Source organism: Macaca mulatta, chromosome 17, assembly GCF_049350105.2.
Source record: "Macaca mulatta isolate MMU2019108-1 chromosome 17, T2T-MMU8v2.0, whole genome shotgun sequence".
Lineage (NCBI taxonomy): Eukaryota > Metazoa > Chordata > Mammalia > Primates > Cercopithecidae > Macaca > Macaca mulatta.
In genome coordinates this window covers 107,249,432-107,269,927 of record NC_133422.1, presented here as the reverse complement: position 1 = coordinate 107,269,927, position 20,496 = coordinate 107,249,432, and the positions used below count along the sequence as shown (strand labels likewise).

General features: G+C 58.0%; 1 protein-coding gene across 13 annotated transcripts in view; it reads right to left on the bottom strand.

The window, feature by feature from the left end:
• The window catches only part of MCF2L (MCF.2 cell line derived transforming sequence like), a 206,896-nt gene that overhangs the window by 73,980 nt on the left and 112,420 nt on the right, over positions 1-20,496 (bottom strand). For 11 of the 13 annotated variants that reach the window (XM_077974078.1, XM_077974084.1, XM_077974083.1 and 8 more), the window contains one exon: positions 6,576-6,659. In XM_077974078.1, the coding sequence (XP_077830204.1) occupies positions 6,576-6,659 (84 nt within the window). Of the gene's footprint in view, positions 1-6,575; positions 6,660-19,861; positions 20,426-20,496 lie in introns of those variants that run through there. The other 2 variants (XM_015121494.3, XM_077974082.1) reach the window with 1 other exon arrangement.

Genomic DNA, 20,496 nt, shown 5'->3' with positions numbered 1-20,496 from the left:
TGTACATACACATACACACATGGATACACACATACACAGCTACACACACATACACAGCTACCATACACAGATACCCAGCTACACATGCACATGCATAAATGCTACACATCTACACATACACAGCTACACATGCACACGCACACACATATACACACTGCACGTACACACATCTACACATACACAGCTACATATGCACATGCATACACACTACACATACATCTACACACATCTACACATACACACATCTACACATGCACACACACACTACACATACATACTACACATACATCTACACACTACACATCTACACATACACAGCTACACATGCACACATAAACACGCTACACACACAGCTACACATGCATATGCACACACACTACACATACATCTATACATACACACATCTACACATACACATCTGCACATACATCTACACATACACATCTGCACATACATCTACACATGCCCACACATACACACTACACATACACACATATACACACTCCACATACATCTACACATACACAGCTACATATGCTCATAAACACACCTACACATACACAGCTACACATGCACACACACTACACATACACACATCTACACATACACAGCTACACATGCACACACACACCCACTACACATACACACATCTACACACACACATCTACACATATACACTGTTACGGACTGGACATTTGTCTTCCCCTGAATTCATGTGTTGAAATGCTAACGCCAGGCGGACAGTGCTGGGAGGTGGGGCCTGTGGGAGGTGAGGAGGCTGTGGGAGTGGGGCTCCCGTGAATGGGATTCTGTGGGCTTGCTCTGCTCGCCTGGCCACATGAGGACAGTGAGAAGGCAGCAGTCTGTCAATCAGGAAGTGAGCCTTCACCAGGCAGCACATCTGCCGGTGCCTTCATCCGGGACTTCCTGCCCTGAACCAAGAGAAATAAACTCCTGTGGCTTAAACCACCCAGTCTAGGGGACTTTGTCACAGCAAGCAGCCTGAGCTGAGACACACAGGTAGACACACACGCACACACATCCTGGGCAGGAGGCCTGTGTGATGGCCAAGCCGGGTGACCAAGGGTGTGATGACTCACACGTGTGTCCTGCTTCGTTTTCTCCACGGACATGATGCATCTTAGGGGCTCCCCCTTGTGTGATGCATCGGCCCAAACATGGCTTTAGAAACTCGCCCACATGAGCTGCTTAGGAATGAAAGCATTCATGTGGTTAATCTACTGTGATATCTGTATGCTAAGTTAACTGTCGGGTAGAAAAGTCTTAAAATAAGAACTAAAAACTCCTGTCAGTGTGAAGATGACATCAAGAAGGCATCACTTTCTGAGGCCGGACACCACTTAGCCACACGGAGCTCCTACCTGGACAGGACGCCTTTGTCAACACCACTCGTTCACGGCAGTGACTCACTGTCAACACCACCCCTTTATGACTCACATTTTCACACAGGTTGGTTGTTGGTCTGTCTGGGCGGCCATAACAAACCACCACAGACCGGGAGGCCCAAACAACAGAAATTTATCTCACAGCTCTGGCCAGGTAAGTCCAAGATCAAGGCGCCCATAGACCTGGTGTCTGGTGACAGCGGCTTCCGCATTCACAGGGGTCTCCTTGAGGCATGGCCTCGCTGCGGAAGGAGATCTGGTTTCTTCAGCCCCTTACAAAGGCACTGATCACACCTGGGCGCTCCACCTTCATGATCTAATCTCCCCCCAAAGGCCTTGCCTCCCCAAACACCACCTCCGGGGTTAGGGTTTCGACATCTGAATTCGGAGGGACACAAACGTTTATCCCACAGCAACTGGTTTGAGGTCGTGCAACTGTCGGATTCCTTGAAGCAGGTCCAGAAAGGACCACATGCGGCTCCGCCCAAACCTAACGGGATTCCTGTCTCCATCTCACGACTTTGATTCTCCGCAGAACACCCAGGGCCACCCCAGTGACCCTCTGTCCATTTCTGTTTCTCTCCAGCAAGGGCAAACCCCCCCCCAGGCAGGGAACGTCTGTCTGTCTGTGGCTGAAGCCTGGGTGTCAAAAAGCTGTCGGCCTCAGGGAGTGCAGGATCGGATCGGTCCCCACAGGTTGGAGCAGCCGTCGGGTCGTGGTGAGCACAGACTGAGCTTGGGACTTGGTGGCTGGAGCCTCAGACCATGTGCCGGGAAGACTCCGGGGTCCTTCCCCACTTCGAATCCCTCTCTCAGGACTGCCCAGGCAGGTGCCACGCTGGAGTCCTGCAGCTCATCTGAGAACTGCGGTTCAGCTGCACACTTAATCCTTAGGATGAGATGTAAGCTGGGACCAAACCGAAATGGGGTGGGAGAAGGGCCAAGGCAGGAGGGGGCTTGTGCAGCGAGCGCTTGGGGAAGGTGAGGAAAGGAAGAGACGAAAGTCTTCAGTGATCTTCCCGGGAAGACAGCACAGGCCAGGGGGAGGGTCTCCTGTCTGCCCCGTCTCCACACACCTGGGGCTGCCTGGACGTGGGATGGAACAATCCTGTCAAATCCAGGTCCCCAGACAGCTGATGGCTGCCTCTGACCATGCCACGTTCCTGTAAAAGCGAAACGAGATTCCCAAGAGCTGCTGGGCAGTGGAAGGGGGCCGCCGTCCGTGGCAGGGCGTGAGACACGCAGTGCAGGCAGACTCTGCGTTCCGGGCACGGCCTCCATTTCGGCTTTGTGGTTTTCACCGGTGGCAAGTCTGTTCTCAGCGTTTTTCACTTCAGATCATAAGTTCCTCAGTGGTAAATTCTCCAGCCCTGTTTTTAGCTCTTGCTGACGGTCGGCAAGTTGAAACATCTTTTCTAAGATGACACAAGGACTGAGTTCTGAGCCCACGACCTCCTCGGGGCCTGCTCCGACCGCCACGCCAGGGGATGCGCCATTGCCTCTGGGTCCGGGGCACCCATGCGCCCCCCGCAACCCTCATCCTTCAGCAAGAAAGAGTCAAACGGCTGACTCGCGGGAGGCGGCTCTGCCCGGAAAGACAAGAATAATCAAGAATTTACATGCAGGATATTTCCTGATTTTACACCCAATTCCTTGTTCCTCAAACCTCAGAAAACTAGAGGGGACAGTAGGGTGGCAGGTCTCGCAGCTTCAGGGTTAAGCGAAGTGCTTTTGGGGCAGACATCACTGCGAGTAGAGGGCGTGGATGACGAGGGACGCAGGCTGAACCGGGAGCTGCTGTCTGTGGGTGACAGACAGAGAGTCCAGGTGTAATTTCCGCAGCTCGTCCTGACTTTGGGCAGCAACGTACGGGGGTGTGGAGCCCCCGAGGTGTAGGCATCCCTCACTTGGCCGCCTTTCAAAACCTGCCTCACTTGGGTTCAGGACCTGGACAGAGCTGTAGGGCTCTGTGTGGCACCTGTGCATCCACAGATAATGGAGGTGGAAGAGAGGGGACCACACAGGTCACAGGGGCAGTCCTGGCTCCAGGGCACACAGCGCAGGGCTGGCGCGGACGTCTGCAGGGAGGGGAAATCAGCAGGGCAAGTGGAAAGAAATGCAGAGTCTCCTCTTGAAAAGGAAAATTTGGAGCCGTTCCTTCCTGACATCTTTAGTTTTTTGCTCTGGCACTTCATCGAAGCCATTCTAGGCATCCAGAGACCAGCGAATTCAACCAAAGTCCACAGAACAGGCTGGGGCGTCAACCTGTGGGCTCCAGCCACAATGAAGGGTCTCACCCCGCTGGGCCCCAGCACCACGGTGGTCCGTGTGCAGGAGTGGCTGGTGGGGGAGTCTGTGTTTCCTTCGGGTGGAGTAAGACAGGGAGAGCGAGTCCTGTGGGTGATGCTGGGGCAGGAGGGGAGCCCCGCTTGGGGGCAGCTGTCAAGACAGCAAACCTCTGAGTCAGATTTACCGAGTCCAAGGCGGCCCCTGAAAGGCATGTCCACTCCCTGTCCCAGGAGCCTGTGAACGTGACTTCATTTGGAAAAGTCCTTGCAGCAGAGGTAACAAAGTTTTCAAGATGAGACCATAATGGATTATACGGTGGGCCCTGAATCTCATGACGGGTGTCCTGGGAGAAAGGACACCTGCTTTGAGGCAGAAGAGGAGACGTCGACGTGCAGGTGAGGTGGCTGCATGAAGACACCAAGGGACACCAAGGAACACCTGTGCCCCCGAAGGAGCCTCCGGAAGGGGCACGCCCCAGGGAACCTGAAAGACGAATCCCGGATGTTTCAGTTCCCCAGTGCATGGCCTTTGTCATGAGGACACAGAAGGGGGCTTGGCATGGCAGGAACCCGGAGTGCAGGCGCAGCCTCAGGATGCAGCTGTGCTGGATACGGTGAGGAGGGGACGGGGTGATTGGAGACCTACAGACCCGAGGCTGCCACAGACTTCATCCAAATTCGCGCACGTCTGCAGAAGCTCCAGCTGACACTGATCCGTCTCAGACACGAGGCTACCACAGACTTCATCCAAATCCACACATCTGCAGGAGAAGCTCCAGCCGACACCGATCTGTCTCAGACACGGTACTGCTGCTACGACCTGGATCCCAAGAACAGCGTGGCGTGCTCGGGGTCCCACCCCAGACGGGCCCATGGCTGAGCCCTCAGTACGTGGCTCTGAGGCTGGGTGCACCTCTAGGAGCTGGGAGGCAGCTGTGAGCAAGCCCAGCCCTCAGGAGGGACCCACACCGCACACAGGAGGATGTGAGGTCATATAACGAGGGGGGGCGGAGCAAAGAGCAGGTGAGGAGGGACAGGGCATGGCCAAGGGCGTGCCTCTGAGCAAGGACCTGAGGGGACAGGCCAGCCACAAGCCCGCGGAAAAAATTCACTGCATGGAGAGCGCCGCCCGTGCAAAGGCCCCGAGGTTGGTGGGAGGCAGGGCGATGGGGAGGCAGCCTGCCTCCAGGGCGTGGGCAGGAGACGAGGTGGGGGCAGTGGTGCCACAGGGGACTCTGGCTTATATTCCAGGAGAGAGAGGAGCCCACGGAGGCTTTGGTATGGTTCCCAAGATCACTGACACTCAGGCACTTATCAGCTTGTGGGTCTCTGCTCAGGGTCTCTGGGCCCACGTGGAGGGGTTGCCGGGCTGTGACCCTCTCCGAGCCCAGGCTCTCCAGCTCCCCCAGGGGCTTGGCAGAGCTCTGCTCCCAGCTGCAGTGTTGAGGCCCCAGGGTCCTGGCGGCTGCCCGTGGGGTGGCTCTTCTCCTGCTCAGGCGGCCTCTGCTTCCTTCAGGGCCACACAGAGAACCCCCTTGTGTCAAATCCTCCCTGCACCTGGAATCTCTCATGCCAGGAAGAGCCCCATCTCTTTTAAGGGCTTAGCCGACTGGGTCAGGCCCACCAAGGAAGATCTTAAAGTTGCTGATTTGGGGCCTTAAATTCATCTGCAAAATCCCCTCACAGAGCTCCTGGGCCGGCGTCTAAGGAACAACTGAGAAAACGTGGGTGGCTGGGGCCGTCCCGGGACTCTGCCCTCCCAAGCACCACTGGGGTGGGGGCACTGCCTGGTAACTGGAGGAAGGTCAAGGCTGGAGGCCCAGGTCAGGGCCCTCCTGGTGGCAAAGCTGTGAGCCTCTTGGGAGTCGTGAAAGGGGCGGGGAGAGGCTGGGGATGCAGGAGGAACCGGCAGAAACCACGGCGCCTCTCCTGAGTCATCGCCACACCTGGTCCCCGACGCAGGGGGATTGGAGCCCTTGTCCCTTGGGAGTTTTCAGTTCTCCAGAGACCCCCTGCTTTCTATCCTTCCTCCTCCTGGGCCTCTCCGCCATGGAAAGCAGGACCGAGTCCCTGGACAGCTCTCCTCCTCTGGCCATCATGTTGCTGTCTCTTTGATTTTGGTCTCGTAAAACTCGCCAGCTACACCTCGGCCCCTGGCAGTCAGCCTCCCTCAGACCCCAAGGCCCGGCCTGGGGTGTGGGCTGGCTCTGGAGGTGACGGTGCGGGATGGAGGCCCTACCATGCCAGCCATGGATTGGGGGCTGGGCTGCTAATGAGAATGCAGAGGGGCAGAGGCTGAGCTCCTGAGAGCATTGCGCCCTCGGCATCAGGGCACCCTTATGTCCCAGGGAGGGCACACGTTTGCATGTATTTTTTCTGATGGGTCCTGTTGGGCAGATTTGTTCACATAAGAACGGTGTCTGCACAGCTGGGGGTCACTGCAGGTGCCCTTGCTGCACCCACACGGGGGGCTGGGAGCCTCACTATGTCCCCAAGTCTGCAGGCACCACCTCCACAGGTATGCCAGACGCAGGGCTGGAGGCCACAGTGGACAGAGGTGTGGCCTTGGAGGTGCCCAGATGCAGCAGGAACTGCGGGTCACTGAGGCCCATGGGCTCGGCCAACCACACCCCACTCCATCTGTCCCTGGAGGCCGCCGTCAGGGGTGCCCAGGCCACGTCCCCCTGACCCTCCTCCGCCCACCTCCTCCCAGTGGCCGTGTGCCAACTGGCATGGAGCTGCCCACTTCACAGAGATGGGGAGAGCCGCCAGGTCACAGGTCAGATCCAAGGCAGTGAATGACCAGGCCGTGGCGACTGCTCAGCCCACACCCGGCCCCGGACCCCTCCCTCTCCACCCCGTCCCGGCTTCTGGAACTCACCGGACAGGTAAGCAAAGCGCTTCTTCAGCTGGTCCTGGATGTCGGCAGCACAGAGCGGGACGATGTCCTGGTGCATGATTTCATCTGCATGGAAAGAGCAGACAGCACGCGTCAGCCCCAGGACGCTGCCTCACCCTGCGAGCGCCCACCCGATCCCAGGCGGAGCGGCACATCCACAGGCACCTGTGGGAGCGGGTCACGTGGCTGGAAAAAGGCTTTTCAGTTTCCAGTACGTGGAGGCCTTTGTTTCTCAGCGCACGAAAGCTGTGTGTTGAATGATTCACCATCGATTTTGAAAGTGTGGTATAAGAGGTTCAGAGAGAGGGACTGACAGACAGAGAGAGGGAGGGACAAAGAGAGAGACCTGGGCAGAGGGGAGGCAGGGGAGCAGCAGGAAAGCGCTTGGTCCTGGTCCTGGTATAAATACACTTTGGTCTGAGGCCCACCCACGTCGGGGAAGATGTTCAGGTGACCCCTGCCGGCCTGTTGCAGGTACAGTAACTTATGGCCCAGGAGGAAAACCTGAGCACGGAATGGGCCACTGCCTCTGCACACACGGGCCTCTGCACACACGGGCCTCTGCACACACGGGACCCTGGGGGTCTGTGCCACATCCCTGGCCTTGCCATTAGCTGGACACAAATGAGGCAGGATGGCAAGAGCAGGGTCAACTCCCGCACCCATCCCCCCACCCAGCAGGTTCCAGATGGGTCTGGACGCACTGAAGCACCTGCGGCCACCAGGCCAGCACCAGCCGGGAGCATGGGGGGAGCACTAGGCCAACATCAGCTAGGAGCATGGGGTCAGTACCAGCCAGGAGCACAGGGCCAGCACCAACTGGGAGCACTAGGCCAGCATCAGCCGGGAGCACAGGGTCGGCACCAGCCGGGAGCACGTAGCCATCAGCCGGGAGCATGGGGCCTGCACCAGCTGGGAGCACTAGGCCAGCATCAGCTGGGAGCACGGGGGAGCATGGGGCCAGCACCGGCCAGGAGCATGGGGGAGCATGGAGCCAGCACCAGCCGGGAGCATGGGGCCAGCACCAGCCAGGAGCACTATGCCAGCAACAGCCAGCAGCACAGGGCCAGCACTGACTGTGAGCACGGGGAGCACGGGGTCAGCACCAGCCGGGACCACTAGGCCAGCATCAGCTGGGAGCACGAGGTCAGCACCAGTCAAGAGCACAGGGCCAGCACCAGCCGTGAACACAGGGGGAGCACGGGGTCAGCACCAGCCGGGAGCACTAGGCCAGCATCAGCTGGGAGCACAGGGTCAGCACCAGTCAAGAGCATGGGGCCAGCACCAGCCGCAAGCACAGGGGGAGCACGGGGCCAGCACCAGCTGGAAGCACAGGGTCAGCATCAGCCGGGAGCATGGAGCCAGCACCGGCTGGGAGCACGAGGCCAGCAAGACCCTCCAGGGAAAGCTGTGCGGACTGACAGGCTGGTGTTCTGTGCCACAGAGCGGCTGCCGGGCTACTATGCCTCGGGGACACTGACCACTGACCACAGAGCAGACACGATTTCTGGCCAGCACGCTCATCATATAGCCACATTTGCAATCTTGAACATCCACACAATTTCTCTCTGAAAGACACAGGACTCACGATGATGACCTGAGAATGGCTTAAACGTTCAATTCTTCCACACCTGAGGACCCAGGCCACTAACAGCCTGAAGATATGGGACAGAAGTGTTTGTACCTGGAAATTCCCAGCGGAGGCCACAAGATAACATCTACCTGGCATCAGACTAAAATCCTGCTCTTCCAGTCTTGCAGACAAACAAGTGTAAACACGGGACGCAGTGGAACACACAGGGGCCCCTCCTGGGCCGTGTTGGCTGCGGCCCTGCCGGCTATGGGACTGCTTTGCCTCGGAGCCGGAGACAACCCTGGTGCTGGTGAGGAAGTGGCGGGACCACGGTGTCACGGGGCCTGCCAGAGCCAAGCAGATGTCAAGGCCCTTCTGCGGAGCTTTGCAGGGAGAGTTCAGGGCACAGACCCGTTCCCAGTATGCAACCATGTGTCAGCAATGGCTTCTTTTGTGGGAGAAAGAAACAGTCAAGCAGCAAAGCAGGAAATACTGTTTTATGCTCCTGGCAGGGTGACTTCCACTGGCGCACACCTCTCTGGAATGTGCGTCTGGTACAGCCGACGGCAGCCTAGACTGCGCAGTTGGACGTTCAAATTTTACAGTAAGTTTTTCTCTCTCGCCAGGAGCGACCGTAGCCTCAGAGAGGAAGTCAGGAGGCACCGTCCTCAAATCCAACACCTGCTAACCCTAGGAGAAGCACATCGCTGACACGGAAAGGGTCACAGGGCAAGGGCCTCCCTGGAATTTTAGAAATTCTGGGGGCTACAAAAAAAGATTGTGGATACTGTGAGCTGGCAGGTTCATCACGGGGGGGATGGCTTGGACAGGGGGGTACCAAGGTTGGTGATGGCTGCGGGATGCTGGCGGCCCAGGCTCACTGGGGCCACAAACGGGGAGGCACTGGCCCATGTCTGTGGCTCCCTCGCCGCACCTCGACTTTCAGAGGCATCGACCGCGAGAGTCAGGCGTCGACCGCGAGGGTCAGGCGTTGACCGCAAGAGTCAGGCACCGAACGCGAAGAGTCAGGCGTCGATGTGGACACTTCCACCATGACTCCCAAACTCTGTTCTGGCAGCTCTGAGAGGCGGCGTGTTTGGCCTGGCCTGTTCCCTACGAGCTCAGGCATTCCTGACCTGGCTCTGGACCTTACCGGTGCCTGCTCTGGGGCCCTGCTGACAGCAAATGTCTTTCCCGTGTGTTAGAGACAGACACCACCCGCCGTCCCTCCACGTTCTGAGAGAGTGGTGCATGTGGGTGTGAAGCTGCCTCTGGGACAGGCTGTCCACTGTAGGCTCCTCATCCACCCCTCCAGGGGCTGCCACACACTCAGGTCCTTGGAAGGGTGAGGTCCGGGCCTGGGGCCCTTGCTCAGCCGCTCCTCTTCTGGCCAGTCTGACCCCACTCAATTTCCTATCAAGATGCCACCTCAGAGAGGCCTTTCTCCACCTCCCCACCAGGCAGGGGCCCTCATGGCAGCCTGCACCCTCCATGGGTGCCTGCAAACCCCCACTCAAGGCTGCAGGGACTATGCCTGGGGTTCCCCACCCTCACCACAGCGCCTGGCCCAGCAGCTGCCCCTGCTAACACAGCAGAGGAGGGGAGGAAGTGCCTTCCCAGAGCATCCTGTGGAATCCAACGCCAAGGCCCCAACCCCTCAAAGGCGGGTTCCTACTTTGTGGCGTCACAGGCCCGTGGGGGGCAAAGCAACACCTGTGCACCATCCACACTGCAGTGTCCACTGTCCACACCACCTGTTCACCGTCCACACCACCTGTCCACCTTCCGCATCGCAGTGTCCACTGTCCACATTGCCTGTCCACCATCCACATTGCCTATCCACCGTCCACACCGCCTGTCCATCGTCTGCATCGCAGTGTCCACCGTCCACACTGCCTGTCCACCATCTGCACTGCAGTGTCCACCGTCCACACCGCCTGTCCACCATCCGCATTGCAGTGTCCACTATCCACATCGCAGTGTCCACCGTCCACACTGCCTGTCCACCATCCACATTGCCGTGTCCACTGTCCACACCGCCTGTCCACCATCCACATCGCGGTGTCCACCGTCCACACTGCCTGTCCACCATCCGCATCGCAGTGTCCACTGTCCACACTGCCTGTCCACCATCCGCACTGCAGTGCCCACCGTCCACACCACTTGTCCACCGTCCACACCGCCTGTCCACCGTCCACACCGCCTGTCCACCGTCCACACTGCAGTGTCCACCTGCTGGCAGCCCCCAGTGCCTCTGGACTCTTTGGGCCAGAACTAACTCTAAATATTGTCCTTAGACCTCATTCTGGGTTTGAAAAGCAGGGTTCCCCATGTGCGTAATCAGAAACTGCACACAGCTAAGCTCGTACAAATAAACTCTAACACATCACGACACCTGAAGTGGTCACCGGCCATTCTGTGAACCTGAAAAGGCCTGTGACGCTCTCCGGCCCACAGCGGAGTGTTAACCTCCCATTCTTCATGGAGCCTTCTGCAGGTGGGGCCCTGGGATATTCAGAGCGCTGGGCGTTCTTCCATTTACGTGTGTAAGTTTTCATTCTTCCTGGTTTTTTGAACCCACTCAAGAATGATGGGAAAATCTGCCCCTTATGATCATAATTTCTATAAAAGTTCCAATCTACTTAATTTTGCAGCCACAAGACTAAGAAGTGCATGGAACAATGGTGGCCACTTGGTTCAGGAGACAGGTCCCCGGAGGAGACACAGGCAGGCGAGCGTGGCCTCCGTGGGGCTCCGTGCTGTTGGATGTCTGGGAGGTGGTGGGCCCCTAACCCGTCTTCGCCACCCAAGGCCCAGCTCCCTCCCCAGCCCCACCCCAACCAAGTCCCCAGTGATGACCCCATAATGATCCCACGGTGGGTCTGAGAGGGGAGAGTTAGGGCCTTACGTCTGAGGCTGGGCAGAGGCTGCCCCGTCCATTCCCCTGCCATGTGGGCAGAGGCAGCAGGTGGGACCGACGAGGGGGTGGCCAGGCTTGCCCCTGCCCGTTCCCAGCACCGACCACAGTAGCCCCACCTGGGAGGGCCGATCTCTTCTGGCCACTACGGGGCCGACGTGGTGAGATTTCCCAAGGGTGGGAAGGGCAGAGGTGCCCTTGGCTCACCTGATACACAGGTGAACCCCCCCACCGAGTTTTCCTCACAGAAACAGGGTCCCGGCAAAGACAGTCCAGGGAGGGGAGCCACGTGTCTATCTTTAGATCTCTTTGTTCCAACAAAACGAGACGACTGAAGCAAACTTCCTTCCTCTTGCAAGCTGACTCAAGAACTTGCTTTATTTGACGGCAATTTCATCCTGAAAACTGGGAGTGGGGGGTGGGGGGTGGGGGTGGGAGGGCAGCCAAGACGTCTGAGCAGCAACCCTTTCCAGCCCAGGTGACCTCGCAAGCAGCAGAGAGAACACAGGAGACGGGGATGGGAGCCAGGTGGGGCCCCGGAAATCCTCTCATGGTGGGGGTGGGGGGTGGGGTACACCGTCACAGGTGGAGCTGGGTGGGGCCCTGGAACCCTCTCACGGTGAGGTGTGGGGGGTGGACTGTCACAGGCGGAGGCAGCAAGGCAGCTCCTGGCAGCAGGAAGAGGCCCAGGTGAGGGAGGAAAGCCCATCCCTGGTGCTCACTGGTGACCGTGGGCAGAGGAGAAGACAAGGCTGTCCACATAGCAGCCTGGGGCCGTGGGGCCCAGTCCATCTTTTGCCAATTGTCTCCTGTTATTTATTCTGGCAATAAGCCCATTCCCAAAGGCTTCTGCATCCTGTCCATCAGACGGGACAGTCGTGCCTTTTCAAAGTCCAAGGCTGAGCGTCAGATGGGATTACGTCACCAGATCGTCCGGCCACAGGCTTTCCCCAAGCCCATCCATGAGGCTCTCCAAAGCCAGGAAGGGCAGGGCCGCAAAGCAGGGCAGTAAGAAAGGCAGGCCGCAAAATCTGAACAAAATCTAAATTCAGTGAGGAGAATGCCTGAACCACAGGCTTCAGACAAGGACACCCCAGGGGGCCAGCATCCCCGTCCCCTCCAGACAAGCTCCTGACACCATGTGGGTCAGGGAGGAGAACCAGGACACCCCGGGGCCAGCGCCTGCCATTGGGGCAAAAGGGGCGTCCACGTGGGGTGCAGGAGTCAGCGCACAGCCACCCTGCAGAGCCCTCCAGACGCCCTTTGGAGCGAGACGGTTTATGCCTCGGGTAGGGAGGACACGCACGCCCCGCACTTGGTCAATCTCCTCTGGGGGTCGTCTCCAGAGCCGTGCTCTCCACACTGCCTCGCCCGCAAGCCCTGGGGGTCATCTCCAGAGCTGACCTCTCCACGCTGCCTCGCCCGCAAGCCCTGGGGGTCGTCTCCAGAGCTGACCTCTCCACGCTGCCTCGCCCGCAAGCCCTGGGGGTCGTCTCCAGAGCCGTGCTCTCCACGCTGCCTCGCCCGCAAGCCCTGGAGGTCGTCTCCAGAGCCGTGCTCTCCACGCTGCCTCGCCCGCAAGCCCTGGGTTCTCTGATGCAGGCAGACGCGAGAATCCCCTGGAGCGTGTCCTCAGCACACGTGGGTGTGTTGTTTAGGACCAAGCTCCTGCCTAGACCCCAAAAGACCAGACTGAAAATCAAAATGAAGTCCCCACGCTCACCAAGGGTTGTTATCAGACCTTGGAGAAAACAGGAGACAGAGGAGAGGCCAATCTTCCAACCAGGCCAGGCTCTGTCTTCCTCGGCATGGTCACGGAGGTCCCTCTTTTTGTTGTTCTTGTTCTCAACTTGTTTAATACATAAAAGGGCAATCAAAATGGTGGCCAGAATTTCCATTTTTGATACATTCTTAGAATGCGGCCCATCCAGAAAGCACCACTTCAAACAGATGAAGAACTACCCAACCCTTTCTGTCTCGAAGAGAGTTTGCTTAGATTTTAAAAAGACCTAATTCCATGAGTTACGGCAGTGAATTTAATCATTTTAAATTAAATATAAAAACGTGGAGGTTCTGAGCTGCCCGCAGAGGTGGGACTCCTACGAGGGTGACTGCTTAAGTCCAGGGGCTGAGACACGGCCACTCACAGCATTACCGTTCCCCTGTAGCAAAGGGTTAAGACTTTACCATAACTTAATTATACATTCATTACGGTGCTTTAGAACAGTCAAGTCTAAATAAATTCTTCACACTGTCAAAAAGATATACATACATGGCTGGGCACAGTGGCTCACACCTGTAATCCCAACACTTTGGGAGGCCAAGGTGGGCAAATCACCAAGGTCAGGAGTTCGAGACCAGCCTGGTCACCATCGTGAAACCCCCTCCCTACTAAAGATACAAAAATTAGCTGGGCATGGTGGCAGGTGCCTGTAGTCCCAGGTACTCAGGGGGCTGAGGCTGGAGAATCAGTTGAACCTGGTAGGCAGATGTTGCTGTGAGCTGAGATTGTACCACTGCACTCCAGCCTGGGCAACAGAGTGAGACTCCGTCTCAAAAAAAAAAAAAAAAAAAAAGAAAAAAAGAAAAGAAAAAAAGATACACATACTAAAAACCCATTTAAGCACAAACTTAATCACGTGACAGCTCTTGGCCTGGGCCACACGTGTATGCAGAGATCTTCTGCTTCTTCAAGCTCGATGTAAGTCCGGCAATCACCTAACGTGAAACTAATCCTTACGACACAGAGCCACCTAACGTGGCCCGTCCGTCAATTCTCCCGCTGACCCCCCAAGCTTACAAAGGACAGTGGCTGAGGCCACCGAACCGCGTTTGCTGGGTTTCTGCTTTCTTCAGCCCTGTCCGCACAGCTGCTGTGTTTCACTGGAGCTCTTATTCTAGTTCATGGAATGAAGTGCTGCCCACTCTAGAACTGCCTGCACAGCCCAGTGAGATCTTTAAATCACACGGACTGCAATTTGATCTTCTGGCAGGTATTTCCTATCTCTCTGCCCCATGGTGGCCACGGCCCACTCAAGTGATTTCAGAACCACGATGCAGAGGTCTCGAGGTGAGGCTCCCAGGTGACGCCGACGTGGGGGTTGTTCTCAAGGTCACATTGTCTGAGCCAGGGGCACCAGGAGGGTCTGTCATCAAGGAGGGCACTTGCCTGCTCACCAGCATTTTTATGAACGTTTCCTGGTATCAGAAAAATGGCCTGAGTGCAGTTTCAGCCAGGTGGGCCTCGGCATCCACCCCACACCTGGTGGACTCTGCACGGGGCCTGGATCTGTGTGCATTCATGCCCTGGCTGCATTCGTACTCTGGCTGCATTCGTGCCCTGGCTGGGGGTAGTCACACCATCCATGCAATGGCTTCTGAGCTAGAACAACTTAAAAAATCATGGGGCAGAGGGAGCAGAGACCAAAGTGACTGACAGCCACTGTCTGAGTGACACAGGAGGCCGGGTTTCAGGACGAGGAACACAGAACCTTCCAGAGTTCAGAGACCCTGGCCCTGCCACCCTCTCCCCTGAAGGCCAGGCTGGCTGCCAGCTCTGCCACCTCCGGTCACAGCCCCACCTGCTGCACAGTACCCACGGCTCCACGGCCTCCCCACACCCCGCCTCCTGGGCCACACGCTCAGGCCGTTCTCAGGCGACTGCTGAGTGGGCAGGGCTGGGGGCACCACAGGGAGCATTTCCACAGGGCCCAGACCCGAGGGTCTTGAATACCTTAGGGTCTCCCGCCATCCCCCACTGAGACGCATACATCTCTCCCTTTCTCTCCTGGAGGCCGTCCAGGGTGCACCTGCTCTCCCAGCCACTGTCTTCCAGCGCCCGTCCTGTTCAGAGGCAGCTGAGCCCTCACACAGACCCCTGACCACAGAAGGGGTCGCACCAGCAGCTGCACCCGGAATGACTGGGGTTCCAGGGAGCAAGGGCATGCCGGGGACCCCCTCAGGATTCAGAGGAGGACCACCCTGTGCTCCTGGGGGAGGATCAGGCCAGAAAGACAGGTTCCGACTCACTGCTGACACCAGTGCACGGAGTGAGTCCTCGCAAGGACCTAGGGAGCAGGAAGCCCCATCCTCGTTTGAAAGACGGGGAATTCAAGGTCAGGCTCAGCTGTGAGCAGCCCAGGCCTGCAGGGCGGGCAGTGCCAGGACCGAGCCCATGCCATGTGCTCCAGCGCCTGGGACCTTCACTGCCACGGGCTCAACAGCGAGGCTATGGAGAGGCTCTCACAGAGGCCTGGGAGGGTGCCAACATGCGTCTGTTTCTAGGCTGATGGGTGGGTGAGACCCCAGCGGCTGGGACAGGGCAGGCCTGTGGGCAAGAAGGCAGGGACATGGCAGGGCATGGCCTCCCATTGCACAGGAGCTGCCCAGAGTCACGGGACATGTTGGAGCCATCAGGGAGCTTCGAGCCCAGTGATTTTCGCTAAGCAGCCCCATTCACTCAGATCTGTTCACTGTGCAGGGTGTTGTGAACGGAGCCACTGGCTGGCTCCTCACTTGCTGAGCTGCTGGCTTCTGGCTATTTTTTCCAGCTATATTGAGAAAAATAATTGTATATATTTAAGGTGCACACGTGCTCTTTTGATGTAGTTCACACTGTGAAACCATAGCCACCACCAAACTCACTGGTGACTGTCACCCCCCACAGCTGCCATTTCCTTTTGCAGTTAGAACACTCAACACCCACTCCCAGCAAACCTCAGGTACAAATACAGTGTTAACCACAGTCACCACAAACAGACCATGGCCACCTTGAACAGATCACGGCCACCTTGAACAGATCATGGCCACCATAAACCAACCACAGCCACTGTGAACAGCCCACAGCCACCACGGACTAACCATGGCCACCATGAAGCAACCATGGCCATCACAAACAGGCCACAGCTACCACAAACTGATCATGGACACCACAAACCAACCACACCCACCACGAACCAACCACAGCCACCATGAACAGCCCATGGCCACCACAAACAGACCACCACGGCCACCATGAAAGATCACAGCCATCATAAACCAACCACAGCCACCACGAACCAACCACACCCACCATGAACCAACCACAGCCACCATGAACAGCCCATGGCCACCACAAACAGACCACAGCCACCTTGAACAGATCACAGCCACCACGAACTGACCATGGCTGCCACAAACCAACCACAGCCACCATGAACAGCCCATAGCCACCATGGACTAACCACAGCCACCATGAACAGCCCATAGCCACCATGGACTAACCACAGCCACCACGAACCAACCACGGCCACCACAGACCATGGCCACCATGAACCAACCACGGCCACTATGAACAGCCCATGGCCACCACAAACAGACCACCATGACCACCATGAACAGATCACAACCATCATAAACCGCCCACGGCCACCATGAACCAACCACAGGCACCACAAACAGACCACAGCCACCTTGAACAGATCACAGCCACCATGAACTGACCACGGCCACCACAAACCAACCACAGCCACCATGAACAGCCCACGGCCACCATGAACCAACCACAGCCACCACAAACAGACCATGGCCACCATAAACAGACCACAGTCAGTCACCATGAACAGCCCATGGCCCACCATGAACAGACCCCCAGAGTTCATTCATTCGGCACAATAGGAACTCTGTGTTCTCTGGCCAGCATCTCCCCAGGCTTCCCCACCCCAGCCCCCAGTGGCCACCGTGCTTGTTGGCATCTCTGACACCCCACATGCGTGGGGCCGTGGCTTTGCCTCTCTATGCCTGCAGTGATTTTACTCAGCAGGCCGTGGCTTTGCCTGTGGCTGATTTTGCTCAGCACTGTCCTCCAGGCTCATCCGTGTTGTCTCAAATAACAGGATTTCCTTTTTTACGAAAACCGAACAGCACTCCGTTGTGTGTGCGTCACATCGTCTCCAGGCGCCCATCCACTAACGGGCACTGCGGTCGATTCCACGTCTGGGCTGGTGAGCTCCGGAGGGCGGGCAGCTCTTCAGTGCGCCTGCTCCTTTCCCGATACCCACCCACAGTGGGGACGCCTGGCTCCAGCGACAGTGCTCTTTTTAATTTCTTGAGGAACCTCCATACCCCACACAGTTTTCCGTAATACCTGCACCAATTTACACGCCCACCAACAGCATGCACGGGCCGCTGTGCCTCCACAAACCCGTCTTCATAACATCCAGAGAGAAACGGGCACCAACGTGAAGCCCACACAGCATCTCAACACACGCGTGGTCCGTCCGTGCCTGGTGTCATCACCACACACGTGGGCCAGCAGCTGCCACAGGACAGACACTCACTGGCCCCGCGGGAGCACAGACCTCACCCGAGCACACCCCCCCTGAGCTGTGACTCTGGGCAGCTGCTTTCTCTCTCTGGGCCTCCTCCTTCTCTGTAAGGCTGGGACAAGGCTTCCTTATAGGACCATGGCTGCAATTCAGCCGGTGATGCTGGCAGATGGCTTTGGTGATGGCTGCCCCCACCTGGTGAACAGACCCACGGGGATCCTCCTGCCCCCAGTTACGTGAGGGAGGCTACAGGCACCCAGAGGAAACCCCAGCACTGCACCATGGGGGCCGTCCAGGGCCCCAGCACTGCATGGAGCGGCGGCTGCAGACTGAGGTCCACAGAGGAGGTGGTCGTGGCTGCGGCACAGGGTGCTGTGCAGGTGGGAGGTGGGCTCAACCACAGGCCGAGGTGAAGAGGACCACCAACTGTGGCTGCCCGCTGACGGTCGGAGGGACGCTTCTCTGCAGGGCGGTGCCCCGTCCTCCTCTGCCGAGTGACCCCGGGTGGCCTGTATGCAGCAGGCACCGGCTCCCCGAGGACACCTGCGTCCTGGAGGGTCACACCAGAGCCAAACCTCCCCACTCACTGGGCTGGCGGGAGGCGTGACCTGCACCGGCCACGAGGGAAGGGCCACAGCCTGGTCTGCCTGGAACACGTTAAAAATGCCTAAAGGAGAACAAAAACGGTTGTCATAATGAATTCTTTCTTTTAAAATTAAAAACAACAGTCCTGACTGTACCACGGTGACCTCTCTGTGGAGTCCAAGTGTCTCGGGCCTTCTGCGCCTCCCCCAACTGGCCCCTTCTGGGCCCGAGGACAGACCTCCGAGGCCAGTAGGGCTTGCCCCGCCCTGCATTTTACTTTCTGAGAAAAGTCACCCACATATGGCAAGTTCCTCAAAGGTCCCCAGGCCTCTGCAGGAGCGAGGAGGGGCACAGCGAGGAACGCAGGCCAGGCTGACCCCGGCTGACGCTGGCACCGACAATGCTTCTCCCTCAATGCACCCTAAGAGGATGTGAGACACTAAAACAGAGTCTGCGGCAGGTCCCGGGGCTGATCAAAGAACCATCAGGGCTCAGAAGGATGATTTATCCTCTTGTTCACGGTGGTCCTGGCTTTGCCTGGTCCTTCAGGAGGGAACTGCCGGATGGGATGGCCGGGGCATCAGGGGTACGGAACCGGGGGGCACCCAGGGGACATAACCTCCCTTAAAGCAACCACCTGCCCCTGCTCACACCGGAGCCTTCCACGGTGCCCCAGAGCCAACCCCATAACCCCGGGCAGCCACCTGTACCTAATCATGCCCTCACCCAGGCTGGAGTACAGTTGTGCAAACAAATCTTATTGCAGCCTTGACCTCCGGGGCTCAAATGATTCTCCCCTCTCAGCCTCCCAAGTGGCTGGGACTACAGGCACACACCACCACACCCAGCTTATTAATTTTTTTTTTTCAGATATGAGGTCTTGCTATGTTGCCCAGGCTGGTCTCAAACTCCTGGGCTCAAGCGATCTCCCAGCCTTAGCCTCCCAAAGTGCCAGGATTACAGGCGTGAACTGCTGTGCCCAGCCAGTTCTTTATTTTAAAATTGGAAACTTTAGATGTTTATTCAATGCCATTGGTAGCTAAGGTCTGATTCAATAAAATTCACAAAGATGCTTATTTTATGAATTATTCATCAATAGTTGGCATAAGTACCCACTGGAAAATATAATTAGGACAAATCTCTTGAAAACGAGTACTCCATTCTTAGAAAAGCATCAACAAAACCCAGGCTGTTTCCTCCCCATATGGCCCCTTCTCCAAGGACCTTGCCCCAAAGCTCCAGTTGTCAGGACGGGGCCAGTGTGGACCAGCAGCCCCTGAGCCCCGACCAGACCAAACGCACCCAAACCTAAGACCACAGAGGCTGCCCAGCCAGGTCCACAGGCTCGGCCAGGGGCCTCCCAAGTCCCATTTGCCTAGAGAGGGCAGCTTGTCACGCCTGGCACCACGGGTGGCCCCGCTGTGGGGACAGCAGTGGCCGGGTGTCTCCTCCTCTGAGGAGCTACAGCCTCTCCACCAGCCAGACGTGGGCGCTGCCGTCATTTGTCCACACAGCCTGTCTATGAGAAACCTCGAACAAAGGAGCCAGTGGAAAGGTGATCCCAGCCTTCCGGGACCAGCACAGATGGTCCCTCACGGGCCAAGGGCAGAGGCGGCCCCAGTGCTCACCAGGGACCCCAGGGCCATGGCCCTAAACCATCCATCCGGCAAGGCCTGTGCACACCTTCCCTGCCAAGGAGCAGGGCTCCTCCCGTATTGGAGGCACCTGTCCCAACATCCATCCCCGGCATCCCCCAGCCCCAGGCTCCTGCCCCAGCAGCCTCCGAGGATAGCGCTGGGTCCAGAACGTCCGCCCCGGCCCCGTGTCCCCACACGGTCGCCCCATAACACCTTCCGGGGAGCCGAGGACCCACCCGTGCCCCACGCACCTGCGCCAGCCTTCAGCAGCAGCCACAGTGCCCAGAGGTCCCGGCACAGCAGTGACAGCCGGCTCACCGTCATGCTGCCCACTGCGAGTCAGGAGCCCCCGACCTGGCTCCTGGAACGCCCTTCCCAGGCACACAAAGGACGGCGCAGCACCAGCACCATCTTGGCCGTGGAGAGGGACGCCACACCTTCCTGGGTTTGCTGCGCAGACCTGGTCTCTGCAGGGCAGCCGGCCGGCTGCTCCTCCCAGGGCCTCCGATTTGATGTCCCTGATTAAGGAGCGGCATCGGCTCACTTATCCCGCTGCAGGCAGCTTAACTGTTGCAGTCCTGGCGACAGCTGAGCCCCAGCCCAGGAGGCTTCAGGTTCCTGGTGTTGCTTGTCTAGACCCTCCCTGCAGGGGCCCCATGCTCTGCCAAAGTCCCATCCACTGAGTGGCAGGGGCCTGGGCTGGCGGGGGCCATGCTTAGCAGAGATCCGTCCCCTGAGGCAGCCCCACGGCTATGGGGACCTGGGCTGAGGTCCCCAACCGCTGAGCCAGTACCAGAGCTGCAGCGACCTGGGCTGGCAGGAATGAGCTGTCCAGAGTGTATGCTGACCCAGGGGGCCGAGCCCTCTGCCCTGGCAACACATGCCC